This window comes from Hyla sarda, chromosome 1, assembly GCF_029499605.1.
Source record: "Hyla sarda isolate aHylSar1 chromosome 1, aHylSar1.hap1, whole genome shotgun sequence".
NCBI classification, from domain to species: Eukaryota; Metazoa; Chordata; class Amphibia; order Anura; family Hylidae; genus Hyla; species Hyla sarda.
The window spans coordinates 253688651-253701429 of NC_079189.1; the positions used below are offsets into that span (position 1 = coordinate 253688651).

At 39.7% G+C, this 12779-nt stretch overlaps 1 protein-coding gene across 1 annotated transcript in view; it reads right to left on the reverse strand.

The window, feature by feature from the left end:
* Nucleotides 1-12779, reverse strand: part of ADGRL3 (adhesion G protein-coupled receptor L3) — a 961109-nt gene that overhangs the window by 398147 nt on the left and 550183 nt on the right. The window contains exon 16 of the mRNA XM_056570909.1: nt 1970-2179. Coding sequence (XP_056426884.1) covers nt 1970-2179 — 210 coding nt within the window. The remainder of the gene's footprint in view (nt 1-1969; nt 2180-12779) is intronic.

Genomic DNA, 12779 nt, shown 5'->3' on the forward strand with positions numbered 1-12779 from the left:
TACCATCAAGACCTTCTGTAATATCGCTAATGAAGATATTAAACAATAATGGTCCCAGTACAGATCCCTGAGGTATCCCACTAGTGACAAGACCCTGCTCTGAATATTCTCATTTGACTACAACCCTCTGTTGTCTGTTACTCAGCCAATGCCTAATCCACTCAACAATATTGGAGTCCAAGCTCAATGACTGTAGTTTATTGATAAGTCTTCTATGTGGGACAGTGTCAAAAGCCTTACTAAAATTTAGATATGCGATGTCTACTGCCCCTCCGCCATCTATTATTTTAGTCACCCAGTGAAAAAAATCAATAAGATTTGTTTGACATGATCTCCCTGAAGTAAACCCATGTTGTTTTTCATCTTGCAATCCATGGGATTTTAGATGTTCCACAATCCTATACTTTAGTAGGGTTTGCATTAATTTCACCACTATTGATGTCAGACTTACTGGCCTATAGTTGCTTGATTCCTCCTAACTACCTTTCTTGTGAATGGGCACAACATTTGCTAATTTCCAATCTTCCGGGACGGCTCCTGTTACCATTGATTGGTTAAATAAATCTGTTAACGGTTTTGCTAGCTCACCACTAAACTCTTTTAATAATTTTGGGTGCATCCCATCAGGCCCCTGTGATTTATTTGTCTTCACTTTAGAAAGCAAACATAGAACCTCTTCCTCTGTAAAGACACATGCATCAAACGATTCCTTAGTTTTCCTCTCTAATGGAGGTCCTTTTCCTTCTTTTTCTTCTGTAAAAACTGAACAGAAGTATTCATTAAGGCAGTCAGCTAGGTAGTCAGCTATGATTTTGGCCACTTCTGCTGAGTACCACAGTGGTGTCTTCCTTTTTCTGCTTTTACTGACAAGTCTAGTGCAATTTTCTGTTGCCTTCAATAAAGAGTCTTTTAAGTAGTCCCATTTCTCCTGAACTCCATGTAATTTGTTCCAGTCTGATAGGGACTCATTTATGACTAATCTCATTTTTGAAAAGTCTGTTTTACTAAAATCTAAAACTTTTGTTTTTGTGTGGTGTGATTCCTTCACTGTTCTTATATTAAACCACACTGATTGGTGATCACTAGATCCCAAGCTTTCGCCAACCATAACATCATATACCAAATCCCCATTTGTGAATACCAAATCCAAAATGGCCTCCTTCCGCGTTGGCTCCTCAACCACTTGTTGTAGAGATAATCCCAGTAGGGAATTTAGAATATCTGTACTCCTGGCAGAACTTGCTATTTTGGTTTTCCAGTTGATATCCGGAAGATTGAAGCCTCCCACAATGATAACTTCTCCTTTCATGGGGTACTCCGGTGGACATTTTTTTTTTTCAAATGAATTGGTGCCAGAAAGTTAAAACAGATTTATAAATGAATTCTATTAAAGAATCTTAATCCTTCCAGTACTTATCAGCTGTTGTATGCGCCAGAGGAAGTTGTGTAGTTCTTTCCAGGCTGATCAGAGAACATTGTCAGAATAAAATAAAAAAACAACTCATCTTCCTGTGGAGCATACAGCAGCTGATAAGTACTGGAAGGATTAAGATTTTTTAATACAAGTAATTTACAAATCTGTTTAACTTTCTGGCACCAGTTAATTTTAAAAAATAAAAAAAAATAAAAAATCCCCACTGTAGTACCCATGATAAGCCACATTAAAAATAGCACCAAAAAACACACAGCATATTCTAAGCTCACCTCTTTAATGTATACTGAGATAATTTGTAGTGAATACACAGCACAATAAATTTTACACATACAGATTTGCTGAAGAATTGCAGTCATTTGCACTGGAATTTTTCTGCCATATGTTATGCATTACCAATTATATTATGTTCCTAGGTATTGCCCATAAATAGTAAAGAAACTATGCTATCACAATAATTTTCAACTGCACAATTTTTTGTACTAAATAAAACTAGAAAAACATTTAAAAAAAATAATAATAATCAAGAAAACTTACCGGCTGATCAGTGCGGTTGATTCCAATTAAAAATAGCAATTCTGCCACAAACAGACTGATACAAAGATTTTTATGGATTGTGTTACGGTCACTTTGTAGGCCATGGAAAAAGCAGAATGTAAAAATACATATCAGAAGACAAACAAGAGAAAGCAGGATTCCAACCCAGGTAATCACATTTAAAAGAAGGTCATGGTCCATATCCATGTGCTGAAAAAAAAAGAAAAAAAAATATGGTTTATTGAGCATTTTATTACTGCTAAATTACCACTTACAGTATACTACTAAAATAATCGTGAAAAGATTTAATTTAGGTAACTTTGTGAAAGGCTATACTGTTACAGGGTATACTAAGCATTAACAGAAAGATGTTTAACCCCTTAAAGGGGTACTCCGCCCCTAGACATCTTATCCCCTATCAAAAGGATAGGGGATAAGATGTCAGATCGTCAGGGTCCCGCTGCTGGGGACCCCCGGGATCGCCGCTGCGGCACCGTGCTATCATTACTGCACAGAGCGAGTTCGCTCTGCACGTAATAACAGGCAATACAGGGGCCGGAGCATCGTTACGTCACAGCTCCGCCCCTCGTGATGTCATGGCCCGCCCCCTCAATACAAGTCTATGGGAGGGCATGGCACGCCCCCGCCATAGACTTGCATTAAGGGGTGGGTCGTGATGTTACGAGGGGGCGGAGCTATGACGTCACGCTGCTCCGTCCCCTGTATCGCCCATCATTATGCACAGAGCGAACACGCTCTTTGCAGTAATGATAGCGGGGTGCCGCAGCGGCAATCCTGGGGGTCCCCAGCAGCGGGACCCCGGCGATCTGACATCTTATCCCTATCCTTTGGATAGGGGATAAGATGTCTAGGGGCGGAGTACCCCTTTAAGAACTCAGGGTTTTTCCATTTTTGCACTTTCGTTTTTTTCCACCTTACCTTTAAAAAAAATCATAATTCTTTCAATTTTGCACCTAAAAATCCATATGATAGCTTATTTTTTGCTCCACCAATTATACTCTGTAATTACATCAGTCATTGTACCCAAAAATCTACGGCGAAATGAAAAAAAAATTCATTGTGCGACAAAATTTAAGACAAAACGCCATTTTGTAACTTTGGGGGGCTTCCGTTTCTACGCAGTGCATTTTTCGGTAAAAATGACACCTTATCTTTATTCTGTAGGTTCATACGGTTAAAATGATACCCTACTTATGTAGGTTTGATTTTGTCGTCCTTCTAAAAAAAAATCATAACTACATGCACGAAAATGTATACGTTTAAAATGGTCATCTTCTGACCCCTATAACTTTTTAATTTTTTCGCATTTAGGGCAGTATGAGGGCTTGCTTTTTGCACCGTGTTCTGACATTTTTAGTGGTACCATTTTTGTATTGATCGGACTTTGTAATCGTTTTTTTTCATGATGTAAAAAGTGACTAAAAATACGCTATTTTGGACTTTGGATTTTTTTTGAGCGTACGCCATTGACCGTGCGGTTTAATTAATTATATATTTTTATAATTTGGACATTTATGCAAGCGGCGATACCACATATGTTTATTTTTATTTACACAGTTTTTTTTTTTTTAAATGGGAAAATGGGGGGTGATTCAAACTTTTATTAGGGAAGGGATTAAATAATCTTTATTAACTTTTTTAAACTTTTTTTTTGCATTGTTATAACACTGCACACACTGATCTTTTACATTGATCAATGGTTTCTCATAGGAAACCATTGATCAATGATTCTGCCGCTTGACTGCTCATGCCTGGATCTCAGGCACTGAGCAGTCATTCAGCAATCTGACACAAGGAGGCTGGCGGTCCCGAACAGCCCCCTGAGCTAACCGTCATTAGTTTAGTTTCACTTTAGACGCAGCGATCAACTTGAACGCCGCATCTAAAGGGTTAATAGTGCGCGGCACCACGATCAGTGCAGCGCGCTATTAGCCACGGGTCCTGGCCGTGGCTAGAGGCCGGGCCCAACCCGCTGTGGCCCCGCGTTATAGAACGGGAGCAGACTCGGTATGTACAGGTAAGCCCTGAGTCCTTAAGAGGTTAAAATTTAAGTGGTTCTCTAAGAATTGGAAATAAAAAAAAGCACAATAAAAAATACTATTAGTGCATGGAAAAATAAAAGTTTTACTAAACACATTTTATTATTTATTCTTGACAGTTTGTGTTGGGTGGGGGTGATTTATTATTTTCTTTTATTTTAAACTCATATTAATCTTTCCCGGAAGGATTGCACCAATAAAAAGAGTGCAAAGGACAGGCCTCAGTCGCCCTCTCTGTTCAGTCTAATTTGTTCACATTACATTTACAGAACACTTTGGGGGACATTTACTATCTGCTGTGTTTTGGTGCGATATTGCACAATTCCAGCTAATCGTAAAGTGCAACATTACGTTGCAATATAGCAGACAAAACTGCGCATCAAGCATAAATAGTAAATTTTTTAAGAAGAGAGCTTTAGGCAAAAACAAACAAAATCAGCAAGATTATTTACTCTTTTTATGGAAAGTGACTATGGCTTGGGATCATGCTGAAGCCAGAGATCGTGCTGAAGCCAGAGTTTCAAGTTTGGAAACCACTACAGCACCAATGGCTCTAACCAGTGAAAAGATTTACCAAACCCATGGAATGAAGTTGGAGATGATTCTTCCTTTTAAAGGGGTACTCCACCCCTGGACATCTCATTCCCTATCCAAAGGATAAGATGTCAGATTGCCGCGGTCCCGCTGCTGGGGACCCCCGGGATCGCCGCTGTGGCACCTCGCTGTCATTACTGCACAGAGCGAGTTTGCTCTGCATGTAATGACGGGCAGTACAGGGGCCGGAGCATCGTTACGTCACGGCCCCACCCATCGTGATGTCACGGCCCGCCCCCCCTCAATACGAGTCTACGGGAGGGGGCGTGGTGGTCGTCACGCCCCTGCCATAGACTTGTATTAAGGGTGCGGGCCGTGATGTCACGAGGGGCGGAGCCATGATGTCACGGTGCTCCGTCTCCTGTATCGCCCGTCATTACGCACAGAGCGAACTCTGTGCAGTAATAGCAGTGGGGTGCTCCAGCGGCGATCCCGAGGGTCCCCAGCAGCGGGACCGCGGCGATCTGACATCTTATCCCCTATCCTTTGGATAGGGGATAAGATGTCTAGGGGCGGAGTACCCCTTTAAGGCTGTGATCACACCAGGTGTACAGTTATCAGTAACACCACTAATTAGGCCACAATTTTACTGCTGTTTTCCAAAATTGCTGTTAAAAAATGCAATATTTGCAATGAAAATTGAGTAGTTTGTAGTAAACAATTTTTTTAATGCAAATCAGGAAAATATTGGTAAAATGATTAGCATGAAAACAGCCTTAACAGCCTTTTCAAAATCTTACCATGCAATGAATGGTTAAGTCACAAATTAAACCTAAAATCACTAACATATGCAATAATCAATGATAGAAAAAGTCACAATTTAAACTAAATGTCACTAATTCTCATTATTAACAGGGTTATTGTGCAGTTAGGTATAAGTGGTTGGGGGGGTGTGGGAATTACACAATTTTTGCTACATTTCAAAAGAAGCAGATGTTAAATCCAGCACTAAAAGATTCACCCTTGTAAACTATGCCCAGTTTGCCTAACAGACATTCCCTTCGGTGCAAATCAAAACCAAAAGACCAGGGAGTCAGGAGTTTGGCTGGTGCAGAGAGGAACCATCAGGCAGCCAAGTAAAATCAATGGATTTATTAGATGCAACGCGTTTCGCTGCGCATGCGCAGCTTCATCAGGCATGACAAGAGAAGGCTGGTAACGATATATATACCTCCAGGAATTAACCATTAGAGTACTTTTTGAAAGAGTTGTTACATAAAATTACAAATCCACATATAAATGTGACAATGTATAAAAAATATATAAATAGATATAAATAAATGTAAATAGACAGACAAAAGTCACAAAAATAATAATGAAACAATGATGTAAAAGCACAATGGAATCACATAAACATATATATATATATATATATATATATATATATATATATATATATAATATAATTATCGCATGTGGTGTGAATATACCACCACAAGCGACTCAAGCAATCACACCGCCTAATCACCGGTGCGGCATTCAACAACGCAAGTTGGATATTATTTTAATATATATAATATAAAGACCTATAAGGTGCTATGTATGTTAGTTCAAAAGAGTAAAAAATTGATTTGTATATCACTGCATTATTAGATGAAAAATAAACAGTGCGGTAAAACAAATCGCAACTGACCAGAGGGTGATGTATGAACACTATTTAGAGAAAGTGAAAAAAATGAACTAGAATAACTAGTGCGGTATTGAATACAGAACCCGGCGAAAACGCAGGGTGTGAATATTCGTAAAGATCCAAATTTACAAACATTATATAAATAAATAAAAGATGCGAAAGTTTCTGTATGCAGAAAGGAAGGAAAAACAAAAAGCGGAACATGGATAATAAAACATAAAAAATATAATAAATACACAGTGGGGCGCTCCAGGGTGAACAGCACAGAAGGAACAATGAAAAAAACTATCAAGATATAATATTTTGGAGATTAGTCCATTGGAAGAAATGGAAAGTTTTTAAACCCTAATTTATCAGATTATTTAACTGTATCGATACATTCATTAAAACCTTGAGGGTGCAAAGTATGTAGTTTGTGGATCCAGAAGGATTCACGATTATTTAATCTTTGTATTCTGTTAGGTAAATGAATGGGGATAGTTTCTAAAATAATTAATTTCAAAGTTTCGGTATTTTTTTGATGGTGAAGAGTGAAGTGTCGGGACAAACTATGCAACAAAAAACCATGTTTTATGTTCCATCTGTGCTTGTTCATCCTGGAGCGCACCGTTTGTGTGGTGCGGCCAACATATTGGCGGTCGCAACCACAGGTTAATAGATAGATAGCAAAAGTGGTGTCGCAATTTAGTGAATCTTTTATTTTAAATGTTTGTTGTGTGGAATAGGAAGAAAAAGTGTCAGTTTGGATGATCCATTCGTAACAAAGGCAGCGACTTTTTTTACAAGGGAAACAATACGGTTTAATGGAACAGGTGTTCTGTGGTGTATGATGTTCGGAAAATCTACTGGGGGCTAATAAATTGCTAAGATTTTTGGAACGTCTGTAGGTGACATTAGGAACTGGGGGAATTATTTGGTTTAGAATTTTATCATTTTGAATAATGGGCCAGTTTTTAGTTAGTATTTTTCTGATATTAGATGCCTCAATATTGAAATTCGTAACAAAGTTATATCTAAAGGGGTTGTGAGGCTGATCGGAACTAGATTTTTTGGAAATAGATGTAACCAGATCAGATTGTTTTTTATCCTTCACCTTCATGTATGCCTTAGTTAGGAGCGATTTAGGATAGCCCTTCTGTATGAAGCGTTGTTTTAAAACCTCAGCTTGAGAAATAAAATCTGAATCAGAAGTACTGTTTCTGCGAATTCGTAAATACTGGCCGAATGGCACCCCTCTTACCCAACTTGGATAATGTGCACTGTCGAACTGTAAAAAACTGTTAATATCGACAGATTCGAAAAAAGTCTTCGTGGAAATAGTGCCATCGACTGTTTTATGGATATCGAGGTCTAAAAATTGAATGGAGTTTTCTGCATAATGCATAGCAAATTTTATGCCCCATGTATTAGTATTCAACTCATGTACAAAGAGGTCAGCTTCATGTTTGGTACCTACCCAGATCAAGAAGAGGTCGTCAATATAACGACGAAAGAAAAAAACAAACTTAAAATACAGGGACTGTGCCATGACTAGGGACTCAAATCGCCCCATGAACAAATTTGCGTAACTGGGGGCGAATCGAATCCCCATGGCACAGCCCCTGTTCTGCCGATAAATGGTATGATTGAATTCAAAAACATTATTAAGAAGAATAAATCTAATGGACTCCAGTAAAAATTCTGACTGACTGGGGTTTAGTGAGGGGTCCTCTTGTAAAAAATTACCGCACTGTTTATTTTTCATCTAATAATGCAGTGATATACAAATAAATTTTTTACTCTTTTGAACTAACATACATAGCACCTTATAGGTCTTTATATTATATATAAAAATAATATCCAACTTGCGTTGTTGAATGCCGCACCGGTGATTAGGCGGTGTGATTGCTTGAGTCGCTTGTGGTGGTATATTCACACCACATGCGATAATTATATTATATATATATATATATATATATATATATGTATGTATATATATGTTTATATGATTCCATTGTGCTTTTACATAATTGTTTCATTATTATTTTTGTGACTTTTGTCTGTCTATTTACATTTATTTATATCTATTTATATATTTTTTATACATTGTTACATTTATATGTGGATTTGTAATTTTATGTAACAACTCTTTCAAAAAGTACTCTAATGGTTAATTCCTGGAGGTATATATATCGTTACCAGCCTTCTCTTGTCATGCCTGATGAAGCTGCGCATGCGCAGCGAAACGCGTTGCATCTAATAAATCCATTGATTTTACTTGGCTGCCTGATGGTTCCTCTCTGCGCCAGCCAAACTCCTGACTCCCTGGTCTTTCGGTTTTGATTTTACTCTTACCCAGGAGGGCTGCAGTGGACCTTCTTCTTTACTTCTTCTGCACTTTACCTTGTTGTGTGTGGGCGCACAACCAACTTTGGTAAGCGGCTTGGGAATTACCGTCCCCTACCCCCACCAACAAGATCTACTGATCCCGCACATGAGGCGCCTTCCTCCCTCTCTCTAGATTTCACTTACTTCGGTGCAAATGGCATGTAAGCTTGCAAAGAATAGCATAATAAATGCGCCAATCACAGACTCTAGGTCTACATTGGCCATTTGCGCTATGTTTAGAGGCGCAAATGCTTTAGTAAATGTCCCCTTTATGTCAGACACAAAGTCCGTTCCAGTTGAACAGTGACAAGGACAACAAGAAAAAACAAATCAAGGGGCGAAGGGTTTCTCTGGTTAAACTATGCAACTATCCTTGTCATTTAAAAAAAAAATTTGACATGTTACAGAGATATTTTTTGATCAGAGGGTTTTTTAGTGCTGACACCCATACCGATAAGTAGAACAAGAGGGAGAAGCATGCGGTAGCGCACTTCACTCCTCGGCTCACAGCAATCTTTTTCCTCCATTATAAGTCTATAGGGCCATTTTGTTAAATGACAGGGGCACTTCAACCCCTTGGGGATGGAGCCCATTATGACCCTAAGGACGGGAAATTTTTTTTATCCATTCTGACCTCTATCACTTTAAACATTAATGCATTTACTTTTTATAAATTTGATTCCGAGAATGTTTTTTCGTGACATATTCTACTTTATGGTAGTGGTAAATGTTCATCGATACTTGCATCATTTCTTGATGAAAAATTCCCAAATTTCAGAAAAATTTTAAAATGTAGCATTTTTCTAACTTTGAAACTCTCTGCTTGTAAGGAAAAAGGGACATGTCAAATACATTACATATTGATTCACATATAAAACATGTTAACTTTATGTTTGCATCATAAAGTTGACATGTTTTTACTTTTTGAAGACATCAGAGGGCTTCAAAGTATAGCAGCAATTTTCACATTTTTCACGAAAATCTCCAACTCAGAATTTTTTCAAGGTTTTGAAGTGAATATGAGAGTCTTTATGTTGGAAATCCCCTATAATGGACCCCATTATGAAAAATGCAGCCCTCAAAGTATTCAAAATGACATACAGAATGTTTTTTTTAACCCTTTAGGTGTTTCACAGGAATAGCCGCAAAATGGAGGAGAAAAATCAAAATCTCCATTTTTTACGCTAACATGTTATTGTATCCCAATTTTTTTCATTTTTGCAAGGGGTAAAAGGTAAAAAGGACCCCAAAACTTGTAATTCATTTTCTCTCGAGTAAGGAAATACCTCATATATGGATGTAAAGTGCTCTGTGGGTGCACTAGAGGACTCAGAAGGGAAGGAGCGACAATGGGATTTTGGAGAGCGAATTTTGCTGAAATGGTTTTTGGGGGGCATGTCGTATTTCGGAAGCCCCTACGGTGCCAGAATAGTGAAAAAAAAACACATGGCACACTATTGTGGAAACTACACCCCTCAAGGAATGTAACAAGGGGTAAATTGAGTCTTTATACCCCACAGGTGATTGACGAACTTTCGTTAAAGTTGGATGTGAAAATGAAAAATTCAATTTTTAACACTAAAATGCTGGTGTTACCCGAAACTTGTAATTTTCACAAGGAGTAATAGGAGAAAATGTCCCCCAATATTTGTAACCCCATTTCTGTTGAGTAAGGAAATACCTCATATGTGGATATAAAGTGGTCTGTGGGTGCACTGCAAGGCTCACAAGGGAAGGAGCGCCAATGGGCTTTTGGAGAGCAAATTTTGCTGAAATAGTTTCTGGGGGGCATGTCACATTTAGGAACCTCCCATGATGCCAGAACAGTAAAAAAAAATTTTGGAAACTACACCCCTCAAGGAACATAACAAGGGGTAAAGTGAGCCTTAACACCCCACAGGTGATTGACGAACTTTCGTTAAAGTGGGACGTAAAAAAAAAAAAATGCTGGTGTTACCCCAAATTCTTCTTTTTCACAAGGGGTAACAGGAGAATAAGCCCCCAAAAATTTGTAACCCCATTTCTTCTGAGTAAAGAAATACCTCATATTTGGATATAAAGTGCTCTGTAGGCAAACTACAATGCTTAGAAGAGAAGGAGCGCCATTGGGCTTATAAGAGAGAATTTGGTTGGAATGGAAGTCTGGGGCCATGTGCGTTTACAAAGCTCCCATGGTGCCAGAACAGTGGACCCCCCCCCCCCCACATGACCCCATTTTTGAAACTACACCCCTCACAGAATTTAATAAGGGGTGCAGTGAGCATTTACACCCCACTGGCATTTGACAGATCTTTGAAACAGTGGGCTGTACACCTGTGGTGTGTAAATGCTCACTGTACCCCTTGTTACATTCTGTGAGGGGTGTTTCCAAAATGGGGTCACATGTGTGTGGGGGGGTCCACTGTTCTGGCACAATGGGGGCTTTATAAACGCACATGGCCTTCAATTCCAGCCTAATTCCCTCTCCAAAAGCCCAATGGCGCTCCTTCTCTTCTGAGCCCTGTAAAGCGCCAGCAGAGCACTTAACATCCACCACATATGAGGTATTTCCTTATTCAGAAGAAATGGGGCAAGAAATTTTGGAAGGCTTTTTTCCTATTACCCCTTGTGAAAATGAAAAATTTGGGGTAAAACCAGCATTTCAGGAAACATTAAGTCCAGATTCAACAAACATTCATCAAAGACCTGTGGGGTGTTAAGGCTCACTATACCCCTTGTTACGTTCCTTGAGGGGTGTAGTTTCCAAAATGGGGTTACACGTGTTTTTTTTTTCTTTTCCGTTCATGTCAGAACTGCGATAACCTCTGTGCAAATCCCCAATTTGGGCCTCAAATGTACATGGCGCTCTCTCACTCCTGAGCCCTATTGTGCATCTGCAGATCACTTTACACCCACTTATGGGGTATTCCCGTACTCTAATTTTGGGGGTCTTTTTCTCCTTTTATTTCTTGTGAAAATGAAAAGTATGGGGCAACACCAGCATGTTTGTGTACATTTTTTAATTTTTTTTACACTAACATGCTGGTGTAGCCCCTAACTTTTCCTTTTCATATGGGGTAAAAGGAAAATACCCCATATGTGGCACCCAAATACGACAGGGCTCGGAAGTGAGGGAAATGCCATGCGCATTTGAGGCCTAAATTAGGAATTCTCAATAGGGGTGGACCCAAATACAAGTATCGGGCTTGTCTCCACCAAAACCCTACGGCACTGTTTCCCAAACAGGGTGCCTCCAGCTGTTGCAAAACTCCCAGCATGCCTGGATAGTCAATGGCTGTCAGGCAATACTGGGAGTTGTTGTTTTGCAACAGCTGGAGGCTCCGTTTAGGAAACACTGCCGTAGGAGACGTTTTTCATTTTTATTGGGGTTGGGGGGGGGGGGGGGGAACTGTGTAGAAGTATGTGTATATGTAGTGTTTTACTTTGTATTATATGCTAGTGTACTGTAGTTTTTTTTTAGGGTACATTCACACAAGCGGGGGTTCACAGTGAGTTTTCCGCTAGGAGTTTGAACTGTCCCAAACCTTTAGCGGTTGCAAAACTACAATTCCCAGAATGCACTGACAGACCGTACATGCTGGGAGTTGTAGTTATGCAACAGCTGTAGGCACACTGGTGGGGAACCACTGAGTTAGGAAACAGACTCTAGCTCAGTGATTCCAACCCGTGTGCCTCAAGCTGTTGCAAAACCACAACTTCCAGCATGTAGGGTCTGTCAGTGCATTCTGGGAGTCTGTTTCCTAACTCAGTGGTTCCCCACCAGTGTGCCTACAGCTGTTGCAAAACTACAACTCCCAACATGCACTGACAGCCGAAAGGCATGCTAGGAGTTGTAGTTATGCAACAACTGGGGAAGAATAGTTTGGAGACTGCCAAGTAGTGGTCTCTAAACTGTAGCCCTCCAGATGTTGCAAAACTACAACTCCAAGCATGCCCAGACTGTCCAGGCATGCTGGGAGTTGTAGTTCTGCAACATCTCAAGGGCCAGATATTGAAGAACTAAACCCCCCAGCATCCCTGACTGTCTGGGCATGCTGGGAAGTGTAATTTTGCAACATCTGGAGGGCTACAGTTTGTAGACCACCATATAGTGGTCTCCAAACTGTGCCACTTCAGATGTTGCAAAACTACAACTCCCAGCATGCCCAGACAGTCAGTG